Below are 27076 nucleotides of genomic sequence, written 5' to 3' on the forward strand. Positions count from 1 at the left end.
GAGCGAAAATTTATTTTAAAATTTGAATTCAAATTTTTGGGACCAAAAAGTAAAAAAAATTGAATTTTCGACAGCATGGCTGTATTTGTATCATATATTCGCAGTTTACACAATATATAGCAACACAGGCTATACCTAAGATATGAACAAACTTGAAATTGTTCACATAAAAAGACACATATCAACATATTACAGATTGAAAGAACACATCATATAGATGTTGCGAACAAGAGACATGTCAACATAATGACCAACAGAAACATATCCGCACCGATTGATGTCGTCCACGGATTCCGAGGATTGTCCTCCTCTTGATGAATAGATGGCCGCACTGCCACTTCCGTGACCTCTGCCTCCATATCTGCTTGGTAGGTCATCAACGAGCACACCCACTCTGCCTTGACCTGCACCATGAACACCGGCGACGACAGCCATCCCAACAGTTCGCTGTTGGCTAGATCCATCGCCATCACCCCGCCCCATCCCCCTTGCAACACCGGCCATGACAGAGAGCACGGCTGTGCTGTAGCTGGACAGGGAGCCAAGGGGTGGATTGGGCGCCGGAGTCGCAGTCACCACCGCCGCCGCCGCCAAGTTTTTTGGGAAGCTGGTTCGGGGAGAGAAGATGAGAAATACTGATGTTTTGGGGTTCTAGGGTTTCTACTCGGCTGTGTGAGTAGCGAGGCGCATCCATCACGAGAAGACTAGAGAGAGACTGGCCCGTGGCTTCTCAGGCTCTCCCTGGGCCAGATTTTTTTCAAAACAGGCCGAATTTATTTGCTCGAGAAGCCCATCTACCGGAGGGTAGCGAGAAACTCGGTAACCGCTCGGTACTCGTTTTACTCGCGCGGTAACCAAAACAGAGCATGTCGGAGTGAGATTTTTCGACAAAGAAAATATATTAATATCACGAAAATATCAATTACATCCGGTCTGCGTACCAACAAGATGTCGTAGTGACATGAAGAGGAACAAGAAGTGGAAGCAAATAAACATCTGCTGCTGCAACAGCAATTGACCTTCACATGGAAATCTTTACTCGTCAAACTGAAACTTAATGCCTAAAATAATGTAATTTTAAGGCAGCTTACAGGAGGGACATTTAGCATGCGGCAGTGGCACCCTGGTGTTATTCATATTCGTGTCTAAGAGCGAACTTTAAGATGGCTGAAGGAAACCAGATGGGATGCCCCAGCTTATCTTGAGCTCTCCTAGGCAGAAAAAGGAAGCTAATAATCCGAGCTAGTGTGGTCTGCCACCCACGCCGAGTGAGCATATAGGATGCGGCCCTTCCAGCCCTGCAGCAACCACCCCTGATCCACATCCACAACAAACTCCTTGTGGTACAGGCTCTTGACCTTGCCTGTCGCCACCTTAGTGATAATCGGCTTCAGTGGCAGCTGTGTGAGGCCTGCACGTTGGTTTCTCAGCTGCCACTGTTTGTATGTCTCAGGACGCTCTACCCGGTCTGCACTCTCGCAGGCGATAGTATTCAGGGCACACTGTCCGAACATGTCCCGCTCGAGAACGAGGCGCTGGTAGCTCTCTGGTGGCGTGGTGGCGTCAAGCATGTCGAACACCGATGAGTAGAAGAAGAGCGCCTCCCGGAACCGTGCCAAGAAAAATGGGCCGCTCGAACCATTCACAACACCTTGGATGAACACATCCGGCTGCATCTCCCGGATGTTGCTGAGGACCACATCCCTGGGGCTGGGTCTGTCCATAACAAGGCTCTCGTCCATCAAGGTGTTGAAATTGAACAGGTCATTCACCACAAGAACCTCGTCAGGGTCGATGTTGAGGTCCTTGGCACGGATGGTCTCCCACTTGGCCACGATGCCATGGAACTTGAACGGCAAGCCAAACTGAAGGGCGCAGTTGCTGAGTGCCCGACCTGTCTCCTCGAGCCTCTTAGCCGGGCGGAACCCGGGCTGCGGGAGGTCAATCCCGGTGATCCTCACCTCCGGTGGCCCGCCATCCTTAGTCGCCAGCCAAGCCAGCAGCCCCGGCCACTGGCACCCATAATGCAAGCCATAATCGACAATGTGCAACTTGCTCTTCCCTTCCAAAGCATCGAAGATGGTCATGCTGGAGAATGTGAACGCCACCCTTTTGAAGGAGCAGGCTGCCATGAACAGCTCGTAACCTTGGAGGAACTCCATGGTCGAGGTGTGCTTCGCCATGAGTGACTTGTACACCTGGCTCCCAGTGCCCGCCAACCGGGCCTCAAGCCCCTTGCCGAAACAATGCGCCAGCCGCTGAGCCGCATCTCCTGTCGCCGAAGCATGTTGCCTGATCTGTTTCAGCAGATTGGCCGCACCATGACGGTTGCCGGTGGCCACCTCCTGTGCGCAGCATAGCAACAGCCCGCGCAGGTCCACCGCCTCTTTCTTTCCCTGCTTTCCCCCGCGCACCGCCTTCTTATTTTTGCTATCAGCTCTCATGTTCTCCATGGTGATTTGCAGCTTCTCCATGGTCTCCCCACATAGTTCGTAACTATTCAGCATTATTTTGTCCATCATCTCGCGGGCGCCATCCTCTTCCAGCTCCGGCATCATCAGTTTGCTGGCCCTGCCCACCACTTCCTCCAGCTTGTCCACATCACACCGACCCTTCCGTCCCCCACCACTAATGCTTCGCCCAAAAGTCTCTTTCGCTTGGTCGACGCTCAAGACATCAGCCTGCAGTTCGTTGTCTCTAGGCAAGAACTTGTTGGCCTCCTCCATGCCTTTCAAGAATGCAAAGTTAAGCATGTCTTTGTCTTCATTAGAGGGGTTGAGTTTGCTCTGATCACCACTATTGTCCACCTCAGCACCATCCGAGAACGCCCAACACTGGATGCCCTTGTCAGCCAAGCACATGCTGCCTCCACGAATACCCTTCAAAGACACACCGGAATGCATCTCCTGCATGTCACCGCCTTCGCCGGACAGTAAGTTCTTGGCATCATCAAAAATTTGGGCAAATTGCTGCTGCGCCTGGAGGAGGTGAAGATGGTCTGGATACTGGTAGAAGAACCTGTCGTCGATGTCCTCCTCCATCAGAATGCGAGTGATGTATGGGAGCACCAGGTCCCCGACACTGCCGCCATAGGGCGACGGAGGAATGTCGAGGTAGACGGATGGGGATGGCGGCGGGGGCTCCATGTGTTCTTTCAGCAGCCCCAGCAACTCCTCGGGGATGATGGCTATGGTGGTAAACTGAACTGGTGATGGTACTGCGCTCCACAATGATATGGCTGGTTGCTCTTGTACAGAGAAAGGGGTCGGTTTTTCCCATGCTTGGAGACTTGGAATCAACGATCATCCTCCAAATGGGCATGGCTGATGCCTCTTAAAAAAAAGAATTGTCCTATAGTATATATCAGGACATGGCTGATCCTCCCTCCTGTTTGTCCTCATCACATAATACTATGATTGTCCAAGAATATACTTTCTACTCCCTCCGTTCCTAAATATAAGTCTTTTAAGCGATTTCACTAGATGTCTACGTACGAAACAAAATGATTGAATGTACACTCTAAAGTATGTTTATATACGTCTGTATGTAGTCCACTAGTAAAATCGCTACAAAGACTTATATTTAGGAACGGAGGGAGTATAGGTTAATTATTTTTCTCGAACACACTTGGTAGCGTGTCCTTTTCATTGTGAAAGGGGCACTGCTAGCGCCAGCGCACCGGCCCAAGTAGTTGCGCTGGTCGTGTCCTAGCCGCCCGATGCAGCCAGCCCTACCGTTCGATCTGTGTTTTATTTTTTCTTTCTTTTTTCGAGCGCAGCCCCATCCCGCCCCGCACTGATGCAAGCCGCCTTCGTCCCCACCGCAGCGCCGCAAACCGCACCGCGCAGTGTCGCAAAGCCGCCCCGTCCTCGCCGCTGGTCGCCGTCTTTGCAGCTCCAGTCATGGTCGCTCCTCGTCGTTTTTTAGAAAAGCTTCAACCACGGAGCCTTCTGCCCCCACGTCGGCCCGTCCCCGATCCGCGGCTGCGGCGGCCGGATCCGCGGCGGCGGCAGTCAGGATTAGCTCGAGGAGGGTCTTCCCCATCTATCACGGGCTGCCATGGATTTGGTCTCAAGCTCCGGAATGAGCTCCGTTGCCAGAATACGGTTGCAACAAAATAATATGGTTGCAACAAAACAGAATGACGGATATAGCAAATTTGTATAATGGTTGTAGCATTTTGCCTCACGTGAAGAAAGAAAATTGTCGGTGGAAGCAACAAAACAATACGGTTGTAACAAAAACAAAACGAGGATGTAACAAAAAATATATTGGTTGTAACATTTTCCCATCATGGTTGCAGCTCGCCATGCCAACGGTTGTAGAAAAAAACAATATGGTTGCAACAAAACAGAATGACTGATGTAGCAAAATTGTATAATGGTTGCAGCATTTTTTCATCATGGTTGCAACTCCGGCTACAAACTCCGGCGAAGTTTGGTTGCAACTCTCACGGACGTGGTTGTAACTTTTTTTATCAACGGTTGTAGCTTTTTTTGGATGCTTGCAGCTTTTGTGATACGTGGTTGTAGCATTCGCGACATCATCGCTGCAGATCCTCGTGCAGCAACCTCACTTGTCGGCCATGGGATCGCCCGCCCGCCGTCGCCATTCTGGTTGCAGCTCCTCCCGTCTGCCGATTGAAGCTCCCGTGTAGCCGGATGTAACTTTTCTGTCCACCATGAATATGATAGGAACGGATAATAGATGTGACAGAGATGAGAGGAAGAATAGGTCGCTGGAGAACGTGCCCGCAACCGCCGTCGCGGGCCCTGTCGCCGGATCCGCCGGCCCTTTCGCCGGATCTGCCGCCGGCCCTGTCGTCCTCCAAGTCGCCCATGTATGACCGGTTGAAGCAAATCGGTGGCAGGTGGGAAAAAAATAATCCACGTGGCTGTCTGAGGAGGGGATAGCGCGTGCGTGTATGGAGACGACCGGTGAGTCGTTCGGTCGGCGCGCCGTTCCCAAGCATTTACCTTGTGAAAGCACCAAGAAAGCAGGAACAACCAAAATTACAAACATTTACCAAAATAAAGGAAAAAACAACAGTCCTTACTAACACACTAAACAAAGTTTAGCGTTGTGATACTACAAATTTAGCAACCACACAAGGGAGAGAAGTATACTGGTACATGCGAACTTGCATTTTTTTTCCCCAGTATTGTAACACATAATTGCAGTTTTTTAGCATGATTTCATCTTTCATGAGGCGGTATTTTGTATAACTGAAGGCAACTTATTTCAAATTCAAAACCGGCCTACTCAATCCTTTCCTTTTTTTCTCTTTTTATTAACTCGTTATTTAGATATGGTGGTTGAGCAATGACAAGTGCACAGGAAGTACTTCAAGCGGAGGGGAAGCTACGCGGAGCATCTATGTCTTGCCCTTCGGATGGTCACAGGGACGGTCCTGAGTTTTCAGGGGCCCGGAGCGAAACTATATTTTAGGGCCCTTCGGGATCTTTATAATATCTAACTAGTAATCATCATATATAAATATAATTTTATTAAATAAAACAATTAAGTATATCTCAGTGTGCATATGCCATAATGTATATATTACCTTCAAAAATTTCTCCTAACATTTTTGGATGCGAAATCACTAATGATAGTATCAATATCAATTTCATCAAGCATTTTCTTCTCAATGCATAAAGTAGCCAAGCCATTTAACCTCTCTTGCGGCATTGTAGATCTCAAGTAGTTCTTCAATAATTTCAACTTCGAGAAACTTCTTTCAGCTGATGCCACAGTCACACGCATAGTAAAAAGAATCCGATATGCAATAGAAATATTGGGATAATCATCTGCTTCTCGAACAGACTCAAAAATCTCCATAGCAGACATTGCTCTATCGGGCAAAGTTGACTGCATAACAGTTAACTCAGAAATCAGATCATTTAAATCAACATCAAATGAACCACTTGAGGAGAATGAACTTGCAAATTTAGTGCAACTCTCTTTAAGTTCAGAATGGTCCAATAACTTCAAGGTTGTTGAACTCATTAAAAATCCAAATATATTTTTGAATCATTCAAGTTCTTCAAATCTGATTTTTAGCGAAGTCGTCGCCTTATCAACCATGACCAAAAAATAATTGACTTTAAAGTCCTTCTCAGCTTCAAACATTGCTTCATCATTGTCATCTTCATCAAATTGTTTCTTCGTAGAAACACGACGCTTTATCGGAAAAGATGGCTCGACACCCATTTCAGCTGCAATTTCTTTGGCAGTTATCACACTAAAATCAAACCCTTCCTCTCTATAAGTGTCGAAATAAGTCCTCATACTATCTATTTGCCTTAAGGCAGCCTCAATGCACATGGATGGTGATTGCAACTTCCTGCTCACTGTATCTACAGCAAATAGAATTTTATGCCAAATGACCATGCCAAGTATGAACTCATAGCTGCCAAGCACATCAAACAGATTTTTTGCACCACTCCTATCCTTGGGTTCGGTACCACTATCTTCACTTAACTCAAGTAGGGCAGATCTTATGTTAGGAGCTTGAAATCTAATTGCTTTAACGCTTTTGATCCGACTCTCCCAGTGAGCATTGCTCAAAGATTTCACGGTTAATTCTTTCACATGGCTAACAAAAACTTTCCATCTTTTGGTAGAACCACTAAATAATACATATATACGTTACACAATTCCGAAGAAAGAAACAACTTTACCACAGGATTTAGCCACATCACAAAGAGTGAGATTGAGACTGTGGCAAGCACATGGCATATACAAAGCTCTTGGATTTACCCCAAGCAACTGAGTTTGCACCCCCTTGTATTTTCCTTTCATGTTAGATCCATTGTCATAACCTTGTCCCCTACTGTCGTCAATATTAAGATCAAATAACTTCATAGAATCAACCAATACATTGAAAATTCCCAAACCAGGTGTGTATCCACTATCAAGAAGCCAAGAGAGTACTCCATAATTTGTCTTTTTCTGTCAGACATATGAAAACATTGAACCAATAAACTCATTTGTTCTTGATGACTAACATTCGGGGTACAATCTAGGATAACAGTGAAATACTTGGCCACTTTGACAATCTTATGATAGAATTTCTAATGTCAACAGCCATAAGAGAAATCAACTCATTTTGAATTTTATGGCTAAGATAATGGTAATGGATATCTTTATTTTGAATACGCCTAAGATGATCTTGCGTTACCAAATCAAATTATGCAACCATCTCCACACAAGCTAAGAAATTGCCATTGGAATCATCATAAAATGGCAATTATTCTTAATAAAACTTGCCTTATGCGTTCCTTCTCCTTTGTGATTTGGAGATGTATCTCTTTGTCAATTGTTTCATGCTTGCTTAGTCTGATTCTCAGTTCATTCCAAGAGTTCATGTTGGTAATGTGGTCGACACTAGCTTCATCTTCTTTCAGTCTTTCACTAATATGCCGCCAATCACAAAAAACATCATGCCCCAATGCACTCTTGCATTTATCGAAATTAAAAAATTTACAACAAAAAGAAAACACTTTATTTGCTTGTTTTGAAAAAACTAACCATCTCCTATCACGCACCTCTTTATTGCTCATTTTTCTTGAGTAATGGTTGTACGAAAAATGTCGTGAAGTTTCATCCAAAGGATATTTAGTACTTTCTTCTTCCCTTTTAGGCCCCTTTTCCACTAATATATCCCTCGCTTTGTTATCAAGACTATCCCAATTGATTGGATCATAAATATCCGCAGTAATAACCGGTTCCTCATCAACACTAGGAGATTCTGCCACTGATGAATTAAATATGGGATCATGATTACTCACATTGATATCATCCATGTTGATGTCAACATCGTCTTCTGTAGGAGTATGGCCATCATCTTCCTGATTGACATTATTTTGGTCATCCGCAAGAACTATCGCCAACTCTTCTGGATTTCTTGAAGGGCTCGTCTTGCTCTTGTAATATCTAAGAAGGGATCCACTCAATGCCTCTTTCTCCTCATCTTGCTGCTGCTTCCTTTTTCTTTTAGAACTTCCGGATGGATATTTTCTACCAAAACCTGACATGACCTTGCTGAAATTGAAATGAACAATTAGCACAAATCTAATTAAAAATATTAGACTAATTACGAATACAGGGCATAGTAATAGTACCTTCTCTCTGTAAACTAAGTTTTCTCAAATGCTCAATGATTTAATCACCCTACTAACAATTCCTTATTTCGTATTGACCTGTTAATTTCAGGAATTGGGATTAGAAAAAAAGGAAGAAGAACAATAAACAAGTGTGGACGTGACACAAGAGAGTTGTAGTCTGTAGATAGAGGCGATTTGAGGATTTGTGAACTTGCAGACCTGTACTTTCGTTCGTCAGGTGATGATTTCTGAACCTGCATAATTCTGAACATGCAGATTTGACGATTTGATGAATGATGATCAGGCCTGGGCGGCTGGGCGTGATGGTGTCTGCTTGCTGGTGTTTCTTTTCAAGAGACTAGACTTTTTTTTAGTCCCAGGGACTAAAGAAAAAAGTCCCTTTAATAAAGACTTTTTCTAGTCCCTTAAGGAAAAGTCCCTCCTATTTCTTTACCTAGGGACTAAAAGGGACTTTTTAGTGTAGTCCCTAGGTAAAGAAACACCACCATAGTACTATTAACATGCAGATTCTTCGTCAGGTAGACTGCTCAGGAGATACTCTGCCTCAGGCACAGGGCGCCGCGCAGGCCGTAGACGCAGGACGACAAGACGGCGAGAGTCGCCAGACGGCAGACAGCACACGCCAGACGGCAAGACGGCTAGAGTTGCCAGACGGGCACAGAGTCGAAGATGGCGAGTAAAAGGAAACAAACTAACGTCTGACGAAGATCCGAAGGAAAAGGAAGCTGAAACCGGGAATCCAGCGATTTGTTTCACGTATTATCTTCTGAGTTATCGCTTTCCTTTCACGTATTCAGGCTTGTTGACTTGGTTTTCTTCTCATTGTCGGACGCTCGGTAGGAAACCCTGGCCTGTACGTTGGGGCCCGGGGAGGCCCTATGACACTTGGCTCTACACATTTACAGAGCTTACACCTGTCCAGTGTCTGGCAGAATGTTGCACTACAGGAAAATCTTGTTTTCCCGTATGTTATGCTATAAGCGGTGAGCTATTTTTCGGGCACTCGGCTTATATCCGTATACGCCGAGTGGTGACGTAAGGACACCCGGCAAATAAATTGCTCTCGGTTTATAGCATCATCTAAGCCGAGTGGTCCCGAAATGCCCTCGGCTTACATGGCGCACATGTATTATGCACGAAAAGGCACTCAGCTTACGGCGCATACTAGGCAAAGACATTTGCCACGTGTCTATGTTAGAAGGGGTTGACGGCGCCGTCACGGAGCATCCTATAAGTCGTGTGCCCTTTGAGAGCACTCGGTTTAGATCACATATAAGTTGTGTGCTACGAGAGCACTCGACTTACATGTCATATAAACCATGTGCTTAGCGAACGCACTCAGCTTACATTTTCTTCGATTTTTTGGTTGCCTATTTTTTAATTCAAAAATTATTGTAAAGTGACTTCCCTTCTTTCTCATCCATTTTCTCCCAACTAGTTTTCATTGGTCTTATTTTTTATGCCCTCAATTTCCCTGTCTCTCTGTATCCATTTTAATATTTTGATGGTCTTGTACTCTTCCAAACCCTTGATGTACCCAATTTTCGGCACACTTGCGTGCACTTTAATATCTCCCTACAGATCTGCAATTTCTGCCAGATCTGCTTGCAATTTAATATCTCCCTTTAGATCTGCAATTTTCGACACTGAAACCCTTGGAATGTAATAAATGTCTCAAATATTACAAGCGGGTCATAAAAATGCGGCGGCCTAACATGTCTCATTCGATGGCCTCCTTTGAGAGAACAGAAAGTTTCGAGGCCCACGGAGCAACAGGACCAGCACTTCATTCACAAAACCGACACATTCCCTCTCAATACCGAGAGACTACCTCGAAGATGGTGCGGTTTACAAGCGGCCTCATGTGAGGCCTATTCGAAATGCGCCCAAACTTTTACCACACCCTACAGGGGCCATGTGATGACGTCGTGCCAGATCCCATGGATTTTTGGCATCATACAATTTTTCATGGATTCAAACGGTTGGACGAGTCATGCCGTCAAAGTAATTTCGCCCCTGATGGCCGGAACTGCCCCTCCCTCGTCTGCAAAAGGGAGACGCATGTCGCTAATATATCACATAGGTTTTTCCATGCCGCTTCTGGGCATGATTTCATGTGTCGCCTTGCAGATCTGCAATTTTCGGTGCTGAAACCCTAGAAATACAATAAATGTCTCAAATAGTATAGGCGGGTCAAAAAATGCGGGGGTCTGACACGTCTCATTCAATCGCCTCCTTTGAGAGCACGGAAAGTTTCGAGTCCAATGGAGCAGCAGGACCAGCACTTTCTTCACAAACCCGACACCTTCCCTCTCAATACCGAGAGACTAACTCAGAGAGGGTGCAGTTTACAAGCGGCTTCATGTGAGGCCTATTCTAAACGCTCCCAAACTTGTACCACAACCTATAAAGGCCATGTGATGACACCGTGTCAGATCCCGTGGATTTCTGGCATCATATGATTTTTCGTGGATTCAAACGGTTGGACGAGTCATGTCGTCGAAGTAATTTCGTCCCTCGATGGCTGGTACTACCCATCCCTCATATGTACAAGGCATACGCATGTCACAAATACATCATATAGGATTTTCCAAGCCGCTTTTGGGAAAGATTTCATGTGTCGCCTTGCAGATCTGAAATTTCCGACGTTCAAACCCTAGAACTGCAATAAATGCCTCAACTATTGCAGGCAGGTCAGAAAAATGCGGGGGCATGGCATGTATCATTCGATATCCTCCTTTGAGAGCACGAGAAGTTTCGAGGCAAACAGAGCAATAGGACCCGCACTTCACTTCACAAAACCAACATGTTCCCTCTCGATAATGAAAGACTACCTCAAAGATGGTGCAGTTTACAAGCGGCCTCGGGTGATGCCTATTCGAAACGTGCCCAAACTTCTACCGCACCCTACACGGGCCATTTGATGATGTTGTGCCAGTTCTCGAGAATTACTGGCATCGTACGACTTTTCAATGATTCAAATGATTGGATCAGGCATGTCGTTGAGGTAATTTCGCACCCCCGATGGCTGGGCCTGCCCCTCCCTCGTGTGCACAAGGCATACACATGTCATAAATACATCACATAGGATTTTCCATGTCGCTTCTGGGCATGATTTCATGTGCCGCCTTGCAGATCTGTAATTTCAGATGTTGAAACCCTAGAAGTGCAATAAATTTCACAAATATTGCAGGCGGGTCACAAAATTGTGGGGGTTGGTATGTGTCATTCGATGGCCTCTTTTGATAGCACGAGAAGTTTCGAGGCCAAGAGAGCAACCTGACCCGCCCTTCCTTCACAAACCCGACACTTTCTCTCTCGATACTAGGGGTGGGCATATTAACCAAGAACCGATATACCGAACCAAAAGAACCGGTACCAAAGCCGAATAGACCAAAACCGAAAATTACGATTCCTATTTCGGTCATTGAATCTGCAAAACCGAAATACATGTGCCAATTTCGGTTTTTAGACTTCGTTAACCGAAAGAGCCGAGATACCCGAAAAGACAGTCCTCCTTCCTCCTTCCATTCCGTATCCTGGCAGCCCGAGCCCAGCCCAGGTCTCAAGGTCATCGCTTGTTACTATGATTCTCTTAGTTTTTCTCACGTACTAGTCTAGTTTGACCCAAAAGTAGTACAACGATCGGCCCATATAAAATACACAGTTGCACAGTATCAGCTTCTAGTTTAGTACCACCTCGATGAGCTATTGAGAAAGGCAGCGTGTGCAACACTATAAAGCTAGCAGCTGGCCATACAACAGTATTGGAACGTGTGGCATTGTGACAGGCTAAAAAAAGTTGTACTGTTGCGCCTGAGCTTAAGATTCGGTCATAACCGTATACGGAACCGAAGTTTCGGTTTGAAAAAGAGTTGGTTCCTTAAGTGTGCTAGGACGTTTAGTTTGTAATATTGAAAAACCGAAAATCTTTTCTTTTTAGAAAACCGAACCGATCGGTTCGGTTAGACCGAATGCCCAGCCCTACTCGATACTGAGAGACTACCTCAAAGATGGTGCAATTTACAAGCGGGCTCAAGTGAGGCCTCTTCGAAACACGTCCAAACTTTTACCACACCCTACAAGAGCCATGTGATGACGGCGTGCTGGCTCTCAAGGATTTACGACATCGTACGATTTCCTGAGGATTCAAATAGTTGGATTTGACATGTTGCCGAGATAATGTCACACCCTTGATGGTTGGGCATGTCCCTCCCTCGTGTGCACAAGGCATACGCATGTCTCAAATACAACACATATGATTTTCCATGCCGGTTCTGGGCATGATTTCTTGTGCCGCTTTGCGGATTTCCAATTTCCGACACTAGAACCATAGAAGTGCAATATATGTCTCAAATATTGCAGGCGGGTGAGAAAAATGCGAGGGCGTAAAGTGTCATTCGATGGCCTCCTTTGCGAGCACGAGAAGTTTCGAGGCCAACGGAGCAACATGACCCACACTTACTTCACAAACCCAAAACGTTCCCTCACGATACCGAGAGACTACCTCAAAGATGGTGTAATTTACAAGCGGGCTTAGGTGATGCTCAGGATGTAAATGACGATGGACGCCACTTATCCCACATACGCCATCCACTTAAAAGAGGCTAAATGGCGTATATAGATGCCCATTTAAATTAAGTGAATCACATGAACAGACCATCAGAGCCCACATACGCCGGTGGCAGCCAAAACGAAATCCTCTAACCCTTAACCCTTGCTCTGAAGTTCTGACGGCGCGGAGAGATCCAGAAGATAGAAGTCGTTGTAGCAGGGGAGCTGGTCCGGCGCAGCTGAGGAGGCGGGTGACGCCGTCGGGGTGCCCCGCCTTGCGCATGATGTGGAAGTATTTGCCACACTCCATCGAGAAGAGCGTGTGCAGTCGTCGCCCCTCCCCGGCGGCATACACCACAGCCAGCCACAGCAATAACAAGAGGAGGAGCGTGACCACCGTCATTGCTAGTGGTGTGGCGGATCTCGTGCCCGGATCCTACCTTCGGTTTCTCGTTGCTTTGTATCCAACCCTATGATCCTGAAGGAGCAGAGTGTTCAGGGGGCGAGCAGAGTGTTCAGGCGGCCAACAGAACCCCTCGAGGAGGCGGGATTGAGAATAGATTTCCAGTGTTTATGTATGTGTTGGCAAGGTCGAAGATCTGGTTGCATCGGCTAGCTGTACGCCGGCGAGCTGCTTAGTACCACAACCCCTTCGTTTGCTCCTGCAAGCTTCCGCAACCATTCTCTTTGGGTTGATTCTGCATCAAGTGGTCATATGTGGACGCCACAATACCCACATAAAGATTAAGTAGACTTTAACATAATCCCGTATAAACACTAATGGTTGATACGGGCAAGTCCCATATTGTCCAGCTAACTGTCCACTTACATCCAGAGGTGATGCCTCTTCCAAATGCGTCCTAACTTTTATCACACCTTGCAGGAGCCATATGATGAAGTCGTGCGAGCTCTCAAAAATTTCCGGCATCGTACGATTTCTCGAGGATTCAAACGCTTGCCTTAGGCATATTGTCGAGGTAATTTTGCACCCCTAATGGTTGGGCCTGCCCCTCTCTCATCTACACAAGGCATATGCATGTCGCAAATACAACACATAGGATTTTCCATGCCGGTTATGGGCATGATTTCTTTTGTCGCATTGCAGATCTGCAATTTTCGATGCTTAAACCCTAGAGTGTAATAAATTTCACAAATATTACAGGCGGGTCAGAAAAATACAAGGGCCTGGCACGTGTCATTCGATGTCCTTCTTTAATATCACGAGAAGTCACGAGGACAACGGAGCAACATGATCAACACTTCCTTCATAAACCCGACATATTCCCTCTTGATACCAAGAAACTACCTCGGAGATGGTCCAATTTACAAACGGCCTCGGGTGAAGCCTATTCAAAACATGACCCAACTTTTACCACATCCTACAGGGGCAATGTGATGACACTGTGCTAGATCCCGAGGATTTCCGACATCGTACGATTTTCTGAGGATTCAAATGGTTGGATTAGGCATGTTGTCGAGGAAATTTTGCTTCCCGGTGGCTCAGACTGCCCCTTCCTTGTCTACACATATGTCATGCCCAATTGAGGGACCATTCTTCAGAGAAAACTCCACCTCCGAAGGAGAAGCTAGATCCAATGAAAGTGGAGCAAACTATCAATGCCCTGAAGCGACCACCACCCCGTCCGCTGGATTCCAACTATGACCGCATTATTAAAGTCATATGCAGCAGCACGGCTGTCAGGCAGTACTTCCACTGATGCAAGGTTAGCAGGATGAAGAAGTGGGAAAACAATTCCCCAGCTCGGCGAATAGGAGAAGCAATCGTGCCCCCCGCTCAAGGTCTCTAGCGATATCGTCTCTAATCCTCCGGGGATGGTGCCCGGTACCAATCCTGGTGATTACTTGGGGGATGATGTAATTTTTAAAAAGGCTGAGGTAACAAAAGAACAATATAAATACGTGCACGAGAATCCTCTCGTCAAACCTTATCATCCTCCTCTAACAACGATGATGCACAAATTACATGAGTGGTACATGAAAAACCTGCAGTGAGTCTGGGAGAGACAGTATGTATTTGGCAGTGAAACCAGAGCACGAATTCATTGGATCTCCTGTTCAATCTATTGAATTTGTGAAGTTATTTCAGTTATACAATCAACTGGCCCTCGACAAACAACTCATGACTTCCTATTGTCTGTAATTATTACTTCTATAGTTAAGTCTCTAGTTCAGCTCATTCATTGCATGTATATATAATTATCCTCACTATATTATGCAGATTGAAGATTGACGAATTCAAAAAAGTAGGAATCTTCAACGTTGGGTTCATTAGCCAGATGCCGTAAATGAATGGACGGTATGACACTCAACTAAAGAGACCGAGGAGAGCTTGCTAAAGTAGTTACTTATACATCAAAATAAAAAGGAAATATTGTTTCCTTACAACTTCAAATGAGTGTTGTTGTCTTCTCTGTATACTCGGTTTCGCTTACTCGAAGTTAAGTAATGTAAATGATGAGTTATATATGCGTGCGCAGTTTTCACTTTATTGTGCTATCCATTAAGCTTGACGCAGCATTAGTAACTCTCTTAGACTTGAGACGTAAAAATCCCGATATGTATGCGGACATGACTACAATGCTCAAGAAGTAAGTTTGGTCAATACCGGGACCATATCGGCAATGCAACTTTCGTTAATTTTCTGGTATCAAGTAATCATTTTATTTCACTTGCACGGTTTGGAAGAAGTCCACCAAAAAGGCTTCCAGTCTAAACAAAGAGTTGTGATTTACGCACCCCAATGTAAGTAGTACTAGCTAGTTCCGCGCATCTCTAATTGATTCAAATTTTCATCAATATATCATTACCATGCTTGCTTATCAATTTGATCGAACTCTATTCTCATAAAGTGCATGTACTAGAAAGAAGAGACTGTTTTATGTGCATACTACGTATGCGAGTTCATTCGCCTCTCGACCTCTGAGCGGGGCTTCTCCGAGAAACAATTGAAAGTACGTAAATAATATTCACAATTTTATTTTATATATTACCATCAATTGTGTGGAGTTTTATTCATATATGTGCATGTATTGACCCCCTTCTTTAAATTAGATCGGACACATGTGGGATGAACTCCTACCACATGATCACATACGAGCAATTCAAGAGGAATTGGCGGGATTCTTTCTTGATCACGGCATACTTAAAGACGGAGAATACCATGCGGATTTGTGATTGGATCTTAGGTAGATGATGTTAGGATTGTAAATATGTTATATTGTATATATGTAGTAGCGTCGGATAGATATACGAAAACTTGTTGTTCGACCAAGCATGGAGAAAGAGATGTCGCTTCTCTCTATATGTATAGTAGCTAGCGTCGACCAAGCACGGAGAAAGAGAGGACACTTTTCTCTATTAGTTAGCTAACACAATATGAAACCCCTAAATTGACCCTCCAAAACCCCCCCATCCCCCCTTAAAAAACCCAGCTCCTGTCAGATGCTGACGCGTGGATGCCTTTTGATCCCGGTTCGTGTTATCAACCGGGACTAAAGGCCCTCCTGTCTGGGCTCCCCGCAGAGGCCACGTGAGGACCCTGCTGTCCCGGTTGGTAAGCGAACCGAAACTAAATGTTTTGGGCTTTAGTCCCGACCCTTTTAGGCCCGGTTCCGGAACCGGGACTAATGGCCTCTAGAACTGAAACAAATAAACAATTTTTTACTAGTAACAAGACACACATATGTAGCTAATACATCACATATGAAAGTTTACAGTCGAACCTCTCACAAGTCCGGTCGAGGATCGTGTGGGGCTGTCAGAGTTATTCGCAAGTGCACGCAGCAGCAGCGGTGGCAAATCCAATCCATATGTGCTTGTTCTAGGAGTGAGCACTAAGGCAAGTGGCAAATCCAATCCCATCTATTCATTCTACTTCGTGAAGACTGTAAGTTGTCTACTGGTTTGCTCTATACACTCTTTAGGAACAATTTTGATAAATTAATTTAAACTTTTGCTGGATTTTATGTTGTTTTGGTTCTAGCGAGTTCTTGCACGAGTTCTGGTGGATTAACTACTCCCTTCGTTTTTAGATATAAGTCTTTTTAGAGGTTTCACTAAAAAACTACATACGAATGTATATAAACATATTTTAGAGTATAGATTCATTCATTTCGTTTTGTATGTAATTCCGTAGTAAAATATCTAAAAGGATTATATTTAGGAATGGAGGGAGTACTTGAGAGATGCATGCTAAGGACATATATGATTGTAAACTCCTAAACTTTTTAGTCTGTAACGCCCTTAGCTATTATTACTAGTTCCCGTATCTATTCTAGATTTTGTAGAATTTGTGGAGTGAACCATGAAGGTTTTATGTTCTAGAGCTATGGTCTGTAATATTTCTTTTGAGTACAACTATGGTCTGTAATAGAATTTCTTTTCTGAAAGGTTTGAGCTACAGTAAAATCTCTTTGCCCAGGATGAATATGCTATGCTCCAGTCTAGCTCTCGATAATCCATTCACATGGTACAGCATGCGCCTTCCGTGGACGAAGGCCCTATTTGGATACTCTGACTTAGTTAGAGTTTAGAGTTACTTTCTAGCTCATGACTAACCCTAAACTAACTCTAGTCAAAAAGGTGTTTGGATGATAGGGTTAGATTGACAATAGTTGTACTTGATGGAGAGAGAACAGTGATTTTTTAGTGGGTCCTTTGAAAACTAGCTCGAATTAACACCTATTACCTAGTGGATAGAGAGAGAAAAGTGACTTTTTAGTAGGTCCCATGAAAACTAGCTCCAATTAACACCTCTTGGATGGGCTAGTTTTTTTAGGTGGGTTAGATGCAACTAGCTTCAATCTAACCTTCATGTTTGGATACTTTAGAGCTATTTAAGTCCCAACTAGCTCAAACTAACTCTAGCCTATGGATCCAAACAGGACTGAAGTTGATGAGGAGGACCATCAGCACATGTTGGACGTGACGCTCGAGCTCCACAACGACAGCGTCCAGTCCGATCTCGACAACTACGACGTCACCCACCCCGACAATGACGATGCCCCACACAAGGTAGCTCCCATCGAATATCATTTTTTTTTTAAGTTACCGCTGCTCTGTTTGTAGATGCCTGTACAATTCACCCTCTGCTTACACTGGACTAGTTGCTAGATCTAGTCTAGTTACTATTGTTTGTCAAACGTACATAGTCTTGCTGTCCCCTCCACTTGGATAACACATCGTTTTATACGTAATTGTGCTTGTTACTATCTCAAGCATAAAATGTGGGGAAAACAAAAGGCCCATGAGACCGGACCGGCCTAATGCTCTGCTGGAACTCCAGTACCAAGTAGATATTTCTGCTGCAGCACTCAACTTAAGTAATTGTGCTTGAAAAAACTCATGTGATGCTACATCATGATGCTTGTGTGGTTATGATCATGTCCATACTGGCTTACTGATATAAGCTGGACCTCTATTTCTACTTGAACTAGCTGGATCAGCTCTGCTTCTTCGTTTTCTAATCTGCATGCCATGTATGTGGTGTTCCCAGGAAAACCAAAGTAGTCTGGCAGTGGCTGCACATCCTACTATGGCTTGGTGGACTACCTCGACTTCTCCAACATCGTAATGACAGCCGATAGGATGCAACCGTGGGGCCTTCTTCGGTTCTGGTGAGTCCCTGGTCTCCCTGCTCTCTTCATGTGCCCTGAGATGGTCCGGTCATTGAGCCGCCAATTTACTGTCCAGTCTGTCAGTTTTAGCTTTCTCAGTCTATCACTTTCCTTGCTATCAATTAGTGTGTGTTGCATTATGCACTACTCCCTCCGTTACTAAATATAAGTCTTTGTACCGATTTCACTAGTGGACTACATATGAATGTATATAGATATATTTTAAAGTGTACATTCAATCATTTTGGTCCGTATGTAGACATCTAGTGAAATCGCTTAAAAGACTTATATTTAGGAAGGGAGGAAGTACTTATTTTAGGATGGACTCCTGGTCTGCTTAACGTAGTTTCTCCTATTGCTGCAGGATGCAATCACGTTGTACCCTGGTCTTATTTTAAGCCAGAAAGTGCAATATCTCTTGTAATGGACCCTTTTTTTCTTTTCTTCAGTCCTTGATGACGCTCTCTACCATGTGGCCTACAACATCAACCTTGAGTCATGACGAACATCTAATTCTACATGGAGAAGTCCAATTACAAGGTACATACATAAACCAACCTTTGCTTGTTCTAACAAATATATGTACTCTCATCAGTCAGTTTGCAGGGGGGAGAACAACTGGGGTTTTTCATTATTATTATTTTGGAAAAGGAGGTTAAGACCTCCGACCTCTGCATCAATCGATGCATACAACCATCTTTATTACTTATTCAACAAAGGTCTAACAAAAACATATATCAAGCCACCCGAAGCCCCCACTCACACCTACAAAACGCGATAATCTGGAATGCTCTCACTCCCCATATCTAAAATCGGTGTCGTCGCCGATCCATCCACATAACGTATCGAAACTAACAACTGATGCAGCAGACCTAAAGCATACACCACACGCACACGTTTTAGAAGCCGCCATCATCATCGAACCGTTGACCCATCTTCAGAAGAGAAATCCGCATCATCCATGCCAGTCCGGCCATCCGTCGACGCCACCACTACACCCAACGGTGCCACCTCCCTGCGCTCATCCATCCACACGCGAAGACTCTGTAAGATCTGTCGTGCGTAGCACCTGCCGAACAGGCATGACAAAGAGTAGCACCTGTCCGCCAGGCATGACCTAACATCATCACCGAAGCTCCGTGCAGGACGAAGACGCTCCACCTCCTGCCTCTGTCTTCCAGCGCTTCTCCACAAACGATGCTCCCTAGAGAGGAATGACACCGCAATGTCGTTATCGTCTGATCTGGAAACCAGATCCTAGGGTTTCCCCTGGAGCAGCACGAGTGGATCGACCTCCCTGCGCTCATCCATCCAGACGCAAAGACTCGTAAGATCTGTCGTGCGTAGCACCTTCCGAACAGGCATGACAAAGCGTAGCACCTGTCGGCCAGGCATGACCTGACATCACCATCGAAGCTCCGTGCAGGACGAAGACGCTCCACCTCCTGCCTCTGTCTTCCAGCGCTGCTCCACAAACGATGCTCCCTAGAGAGGAATGACACCGCAATGCCGCCATCGTCCGATCTGGAAAACCAGATCCTAGGGTTTCTCTTGGAGCAGCACGAGTGGATCAACAGTAGTTACAGGAGGAAGCCTTCATCAAGGTAACGGCGCAGAACGTCACCATCGTCCGATGTCGGCTCGGTTTTCACCGGCAACTATGTCTCCCCGACTCGCAGTGAGTATCGAATCCTGCGACGAGCCCAGTCACGGGATTCCAAAATCCGCCGTCACCGGTGCCGCCACAAAGACCCACCACTTGGCCCGTCATCCCCGGCGGAGGGGACACTGCCACCATCATGGTCGGATCCGGGTTAGCCGTCGTCGTCGCCACCGCCAAGACCGGATCAGGGCTGAACGCCGCCGCTGCCACCGCCACCGGCCACACCCAGCTCCACCTTCATATTCTAGCCACGTCCAACCGACCGGCACGCCACGCCCAGCCAATCTCCACCCGCGCCGCCACGCGTCGCTGTGCCTTGGATCCGCATGACGTCGTCGCCAAAGCCGCCGTCCCACGCCGCACGACATCGAACGAGGAGAAGGGAAATCCCGACCGCCGCCTACGCCGACCGGATCGGCGGCGCCGGCCAGGCTTTGCCCAACCGCGTCCTTAGGCGGCGGCGAGGAAGGAGGGAGGGAGAGGAGGCTGCTGGAGGTGGCGGGCTGGGGAGCCCTCCCCGTCGTTTGATTCTGTATGGCTTAGATTATATGTCCGAGAAGCTCAACATCCACAAGAGTGGATCTCTGCATCCTTCTCCTCTACAAGCACCACAGACCACGAAGTTGTGTGCTGACAGTTCTTCTTCCACCCTTACGCGTTCCGCCCTGCCCCTTCGGTGCCTCATTATTCTCCCACTCTAGCATAGGTGGTAAGCCATTGGTTCCTCTCTCCTGTGTGTGTGTGTTTGATGCTATGTATATATAATTTGATGTTGTTTGGATTAATGGTTCCACTGCTACTGAATGAATCGAGAGAATTATGGGCATGTACCTATTCATTTTTAAAAACCTTTCAATTATGCATGGAAACTATCAAATTGTGGGCATGTACGTGTTTATTTACCAAACCTTGCAAATATGAATGGACTAACCAATGGGAAGATAGTTTTGTGGGACCAACCATATGATTGCTTTAGATAATAGTAATTCAGGTAAAGGTTCTTTTATGTGCAAAATATAAAATGGACAATTCACCTTCTCTAGTAGTTTGGGGATGTCAACACCTACAGTTTTCTTCATATGCCAACAATTTTATATTGGATACATTCATATATTGGGTAAATGCAACTAAATATCATCATGAAAATTTGAGGTGCTCACAAAATTTTACTAGATTAGTTTTTCATGCCAGATTCGGATTCAACCAAGTGAGGATTCCAACTTGGTCACATAATAAGAAAACGCCTTGCCGTCCTCTTCTACCAAAAGCACATCACCTCTTTAGCTCTTGCCTGTTTCCCGGTATAAGAACATTCTTAAAACCATTTCTTGGAGAAAATACATTTTAATTTGATTGTGGCATTTAAATTGTTTAGGTTGAAATTTTCTCTTAGTTTATGGTGGCATTTCAAATACTGATTCTTGCCAATATTATATCATCGCAGATTACATAACCAAATTCTGCATTATCTCAGTACCTTTGTATTCATGATTTGCACTTCTCTATGTCTTGATTCCTCCATTTCAGGTGATGCTTCATGCCGGATTGGATACTTTCTTAGTATTTCATAATGTTTGAGCTTTAACTTGCCGTTTGGAGGAGCCTTGTTCAATGACTGGTTAGCATGTTGTTGTGACCCTGGTTGAATATGTATGCATATGTGGACTTCGAACTCATGGCCCTTTCGTTAGTGAACTCTTGTTACATATGTAGACATGTTATTGTAAACCTTTGTTGGATATGTATAGATGTGTGAACACCCATGATCAGTTTGTTACGGTTGTCAACCTCTAATATATCGTTATTGTGAACTTAGTTCTATATATATTGTTGGTCATATATGTTGTTGCTGCTCCTAGAAGCAAGCAAATAAAATGCTAGTGTTTGTTGTAAGCCGTGTGTCCGAGCAAATGGCACCCGGCTTACAGGGCATATATGCCACTAGCAGCCTGTAAGTCGTGTGTCCTAGGGCTAGGCATCCGGCTTATAAGCCTTCATGCCACGATCCTCGTAACTATAAGCCGGCAGGGTGGCCCTCGGTTTATATATAAACCGCGTGGCTCGCTACGGCCCTCGGTTTTCATATAAAACATGTGGTGCACTAGGGCCCTTGGTTTAAATGTAAACACATATAAACCGTGTATCTCGTCATGCCCTCAGTTTACATGTAAATCGTGTGTCTTGTTGGCCCTCGGCTTATATAAATGGACACGTGGCGCTGTCGTTAATGTCCGGCTGCCGTCATATGTAAACCGTGTGTCTCGTTGGCCTTCGGCCTATGTGGATGTATTCGGCTTATCTATAAGCCGAGTGTTTTCAGTGTTGCTCTCAGCTTATCCCTTATAAGCCGGTCCTTAGTAAGCCGTGTCCTATAAGCCGGGGAAAACACTCAACTTATATATAAGCCGAGTGCAAAGCAGCATAAGTGATAGAGGCGAAGTTGTCCCTCTCTTTCGATGAGATCATGGTATCGTTTTAGTAGAGTCGACTTTGACGATCCGACTATGAACGTGTGAGGACGTCGTGCCTTAGCAATCGCTAAACCAACTCCGAGAGGTTATTGACCACGTCGGAGCACGATCAACCTGACCACAAAGGTCTGTTTCCTGCACGCAAACGAAGAACAAGCAAGAAACTAAGATGCAATCAAGATATTGCGAATAAAAGAGGAAAGCTTTATTGATGAAGGTGGGATTCTGTGACGCCTTTGTCTGGTCGTAGAACACAAACGAAGAACGTGAAGTTGGAGCTATGGTGAAATTGTAATCTAAACAAAACCCAAGTCTAAACGGTGCCCTAAGGGCTGTATATATGAGGGAATAGAGAGGCAATTTCGTGACCCTTGGAGGAGGGGTCCGAAAACAGCCCTAAACTCGGTTTCCCCACACATACGGACTCTAAAAATAGCCTATATTATGGTATTTCGAAATTACATGGGTCTGACCCAGAAATAAGGTGGCGCAACACCTATAATAGCCTATGGACGAAATTTATAAAGTGACGTCTTAAATATTTCATTCAAAGCCTTCATGCTCTCCTTATGGTGGCTTTAAAGTGCGAAAATCACCAGTAGAAGCTCCATTGTTCTCCCCCGCGCGTGCACCTTCTTCTCCATGCTTGATCCCGCTCCAACTAATATCCTTCTTGTCCATGCTAGGTCCTTCATTCATGAGCACAACAAAAGTATCTAACTTAGGCAGCATCATATGTTCATGAACATTAGAAGTATTCCCAAGAAACGAAAGTACATGGTAATTCAATTGGCATGCACGAGCTCTAGTAACTGGTCCAATATGTATCGCAGCTAGTGTTGTGGGTGTAACAATGGTGTTGATGTCCTGATCATCCTCCCCTTCTTGAACTGAAGTCGTCCTCGACGGAAGCTCATCTACCTCACCCAAATATGGCTTCAAATCTGCAATGTTAAAAGTGGGACTAACCCCAAATGCTGCAGGTAGCTCAAGTCTATATGCATTATCATTTATTTTCTCTAACACTTTGAAAGGACCATCAGCACGCGACAGTAGCTTTGACTTGTGCAAATCAGGAAACCTATCCTTACGCAAATGCAACCAAACAAGATCTTCAGGTGCAAACACAATATGTTTTCTATCCTTATCTTCATCAAGTTTATATTTAGCATTCATGCGCTCACTGTTTTCCTTAGTTAACTCATGCATCTTCAATATCAAATCAGCACGTTCTTTAGCGTCAAAATTAACCTTCTCCGAAGATGGAAGAGGTAACAAATCAATAGGTGCACGAGGTAGGAAACCATACACAACTTCAAAAGGACACATCTTTGTAGTAGAATGGAACGAACGATTATAAGCAAATTCAATATGAGGCAAGCATTCTTCCCACAGTTTTAGATTGTTCTTCAAAATATCCCTAAACATAGTAGACAAAGATCTATTGACTACTTCTGTTTGTCCATCAGTTTGGGGTGACATGTAGTACTAAAAAGCAATTTTGTCCCCAACTTAGCCCATAAACATCGTCAAAAGTGGCTAAGAAATTTAGCATCACGATCTGAAACAATCGTATTTGGCACACCATGCAAGCGAATAATTTCACGAAAGAACAAATCAGCCACATTAGCGGCATCATCACTTTTATGACAGGGTATAAAGTGTGCCATTTTAGAAAATCTATCGACGACAACGAATATGTTATCCCTCCTCTTCTTTGTTCGAGGTAAATCTAAAACAAAGTCCATAGATATATCCTCCCAAGGAAACTAGGTACAGGCAAAGGCATATATAAACCATGAGGATTGAGTCGTGACTTAGCTTTTTGACATGTCGTGCAGCGAGCAACAAAACGCTCAACATCCCGTCGCATCCTTGGCCAAAAGAAATGTGTAGCAAGTATGTCCTCCGTCTTCTTTATGCCAAAGTGTCCCATCAATCCTCCTCCATGCGCCTCATGTAACAACAAAAGACGAACGGAGCTAGCTGGAATGCATAGCTTGTTAGCACGAAACACAAATTCATTATTAATGATGAACTTGTCCCATGTTCTCCCTTCTTTACAATTCTCCAACACATCTTTGAAATCAGCATCATGCACATATTGATCTTTGATGGTCTCCAAACCAAATATTTTAAAGTCAAGTTGTGAAAGCATACTATAATGACGAGACAAAGCATCAACAATAACATTTTCTTTACCCTTCTTGTGTTTAATGACGTACGGGAAAGTCTCAATGAATTCAACCCATTTAGCATGTCTACGGTTCAGTTTTGCTTGACATTTAATATGTTTCAAAGATTCATGATCAGAATGTATGACAAATTCTTTGGGCCATAAATAATGTTGCCATGTTTCCAAAGTCCGAACAAGAGCATATAATTCCTTATCATAAGTAGAATAATTCAGACTAGGCCCACTTAATTTTTCAGAAAAGTATGCAACAGGTTTACCATCTTGTAATAACACACCTCCTAATCCAATTCCACTAGCATCACATTCAAGCTCGAAAGTCTTATTAAAATCAGGAAGTTGGAGTAAAGGAGCATGTGTTAACTTATCTTTCAAAACCGTGAAGGCTTCTTCCTGTGCGGTACCCCAAGAATAAGGCACATCCTTCTTTGTAAGCTCATTGAGAGGTGCAACAATGGTGCTGAAATCTCTGACAAAACGCCTATAAAACCCGGCGAGTCCAAGGAAACTCCTCACCTGTGTGACCGTTTTAGGCTGCGGCCAACTCTCAATAGCTTAAATCTTGGCTTTATCAACTTCAATTCCCTGTGGAGTAACAACATAACCAAGAAAAGATACTCGACATGTGCAAAAGGTGCACTTCCCAAGGTTAGCAGACAAACGTGCATCATGTAGAGCAGTAAAAACAGCACACAAATGATCCAAGTGGTCCTCCAAAGATCTACTATAAATCAGTATATCATCAAAGTAGACTACCAAAAATCGTCCAATGAAAGTACGTAAAACCTCATTCATTAATCTCATGAAATTGCTAGGTGCATTAGTCAATCCAAAAGGCATAACTAACAACTCATATAAGCCAAACTTAGTTTTAAATGTTGTTTTCCATTCATCTCCCAATTTCATGTGAATTTGATGGTATCCACTACGCAAATCAACTTTTTGAGAAAATTATAGAGCCACTTAATTCATCAAGCATATCATGTAGCCTAGGAATATATAGGATGACGATATCGAATAGTAATATTATTAATGCCTCTACAATCTACACACATACGCGATGTACCATCCTTTTTCGGCACTAGAATAATAGGAACAACACAAGGACTAAGAGATTCATGTATATAACCTTTGTCGAGCAGCTCTTGTACTTGACGCAAAATCTCCCTCGTCTCCTCTGGATTGGTATGGTGTGGTGCACGGTTGGGTAGCGATGCATCGGCAATTAAGTCAATCTGATGCTCAATCCCTCTAATAGGTGGTAATCCTGGTGGCACGTCTTGTGGAAAGACGTTAGCAAACTCCTGCAAAATGTTAATGACAGCAGGAGGCAAAGAGGGTGGCATGTCCTCAAATGAAAATGATACATCTTTGCTTACGAAAGCATAGAAAACAAATGTAGTAATATCCAAATCAGTAATATCAGATTTAGTGGCAAGTAAACAACCACTCTTCAGTTTTACTTCAAAGGCAACACTAGATGATGATTTAGTAGGCTTATTGTGTTGCTCAGATTCCTTTGCTACAATCTGATTTTCACTCTTATGTAGGCCTTGTTTTGCTTTACTAGCTCTAGCAATGTCATCTTTCATAATATGTTCAGGAGACATAGGAAGCAAAGTAATATTTTGATCCTTATGAACAAGAGTATACTGATTTGTTCTACCATGGTGTACATAATTTTTTATCAAATTGCCATGGTCTACCAAGTAAAACGGAGCATGCTTGCATGGGTACTACATCACAATCAACAAAATCAGAATATGTAGCAATGCTAAAATGCACACGAACAGTACGTGTTACCTTAACCTTGCCACTATTGTTGAACCACTAGATATAATAATGATGAGGATGTGATTTGGTGGTGAGAGACAGCTTCTCCACCATCTCCATGCTAGCTAAGTTGTTGCAACTCCCTCCATCGATGATTACGCGAACAAAACGTTCCTTTACCACTCCCTTATTATGGAACAAGTTGTGCCTCTGATTTTGCTTAGCTTGTGTTACGTGCACACTTAAAAACACGTTGAGCAACTAAGCTTTCATACCTATGAGCGTAGTCAGCAGCCATGTAATGTGTCTCTTGTTCAGTATCATCAACGCCCCGTTCTTCACTTGCAATAAGAGCTAGGGTCTCCTCGTCATAATCGTTGGCGGAGTCATATCTAGCATTCTCAGTAATAACCATCACGCGCTTGGATGGGCACTCTCTCGCATAATGACCTCCACCCTTGCAACGTCGACAAATAACCTCATGTGTTTGACCTGTGGATGCCATGGATGAAGAAGAGCTCTGTGCGGGCCCGGAAGGTGTGCTCTTTGCAAAGTGTGGTTCAGGGGCTTGGTTCCTGGTATCTATGGTTGAATTGGCGGCTGAAGGAGGCGATGTTGATGCAGGAGGACGTGTGGAAGTAGATGTGGTTCGTGGCGTC

General features: G+C 44.5%; 1 protein-coding gene and 2 long non-coding RNA genes across 6 annotated transcripts; 2 read left to right on the top strand and 1 right to left on the bottom strand.

Moving 5' to 3' along the window:
* Window positions 1-1229: 1229 nt before the first annotated feature.
* LOC123450371 (scarecrow-like protein 9) lies at window positions 1230-3146 on the bottom strand. Its single transcript, XM_045127661.1, has one exon. The coding sequence runs from the start codon at window positions 3144-3146 to the stop codon at window positions 1230-1232; it is 1917 nt and encodes a 638-aa protein (XP_044983596.1).
* A 9471-nt stretch (window positions 3147-12617) lies between these two features.
* On the top strand, window positions 12618-15792 carry LOC123448255. 2 transcript variants are annotated; one of them, XR_006631634.1, is made up of 4 exons: window positions 12627-13657; window positions 14920-14997; window positions 15551-15652; window positions 15753-15792. It is a non-coding gene; the product is annotated as an uncharacterized LOC123448255 (long non-coding RNA). The 2 variants fall into 2 exon arrangements; XR_006631633.1 differs by lacking the exons at window positions 15551-15652; window positions 15753-15792 and having other exon boundaries at window positions 12618-13657; window positions 14920-15059.
* Window positions 15793-15844: 52 nt separating this feature from the next.
* Window positions 15845-21802, top strand: LOC123448256. 3 transcript variants are annotated; one of them, XR_006631636.1, is made up of 5 exons: window positions 15845-15886; window positions 17585-17714; window positions 18196-18316; window positions 18681-18856; window positions 21507-21802. It is a non-coding gene; the product is annotated as an uncharacterized LOC123448256 (long non-coding RNA). The 3 variants fall into 3 exon arrangements; XR_006631635.1 differs by lacking the exon at window positions 15845-15886 and having other exon boundaries at window positions 16818-17714; XR_006631637.1 differs by lacking the exon at window positions 15845-15886 and having other exon boundaries at window positions 16856-17714; window positions 18766-18856.
* Window positions 21803-27076: the final 5274 nt, after the last annotated feature.

This window comes from Hordeum vulgare, chromosome 4H (genome assembly GCF_904849725.1).
Source record: "Hordeum vulgare subsp. vulgare chromosome 4H, MorexV3_pseudomolecules_assembly, whole genome shotgun sequence".
Lineage (NCBI taxonomy): Eukaryota > Viridiplantae > Streptophyta > Magnoliopsida > Poales > Poaceae > Hordeum > Hordeum vulgare.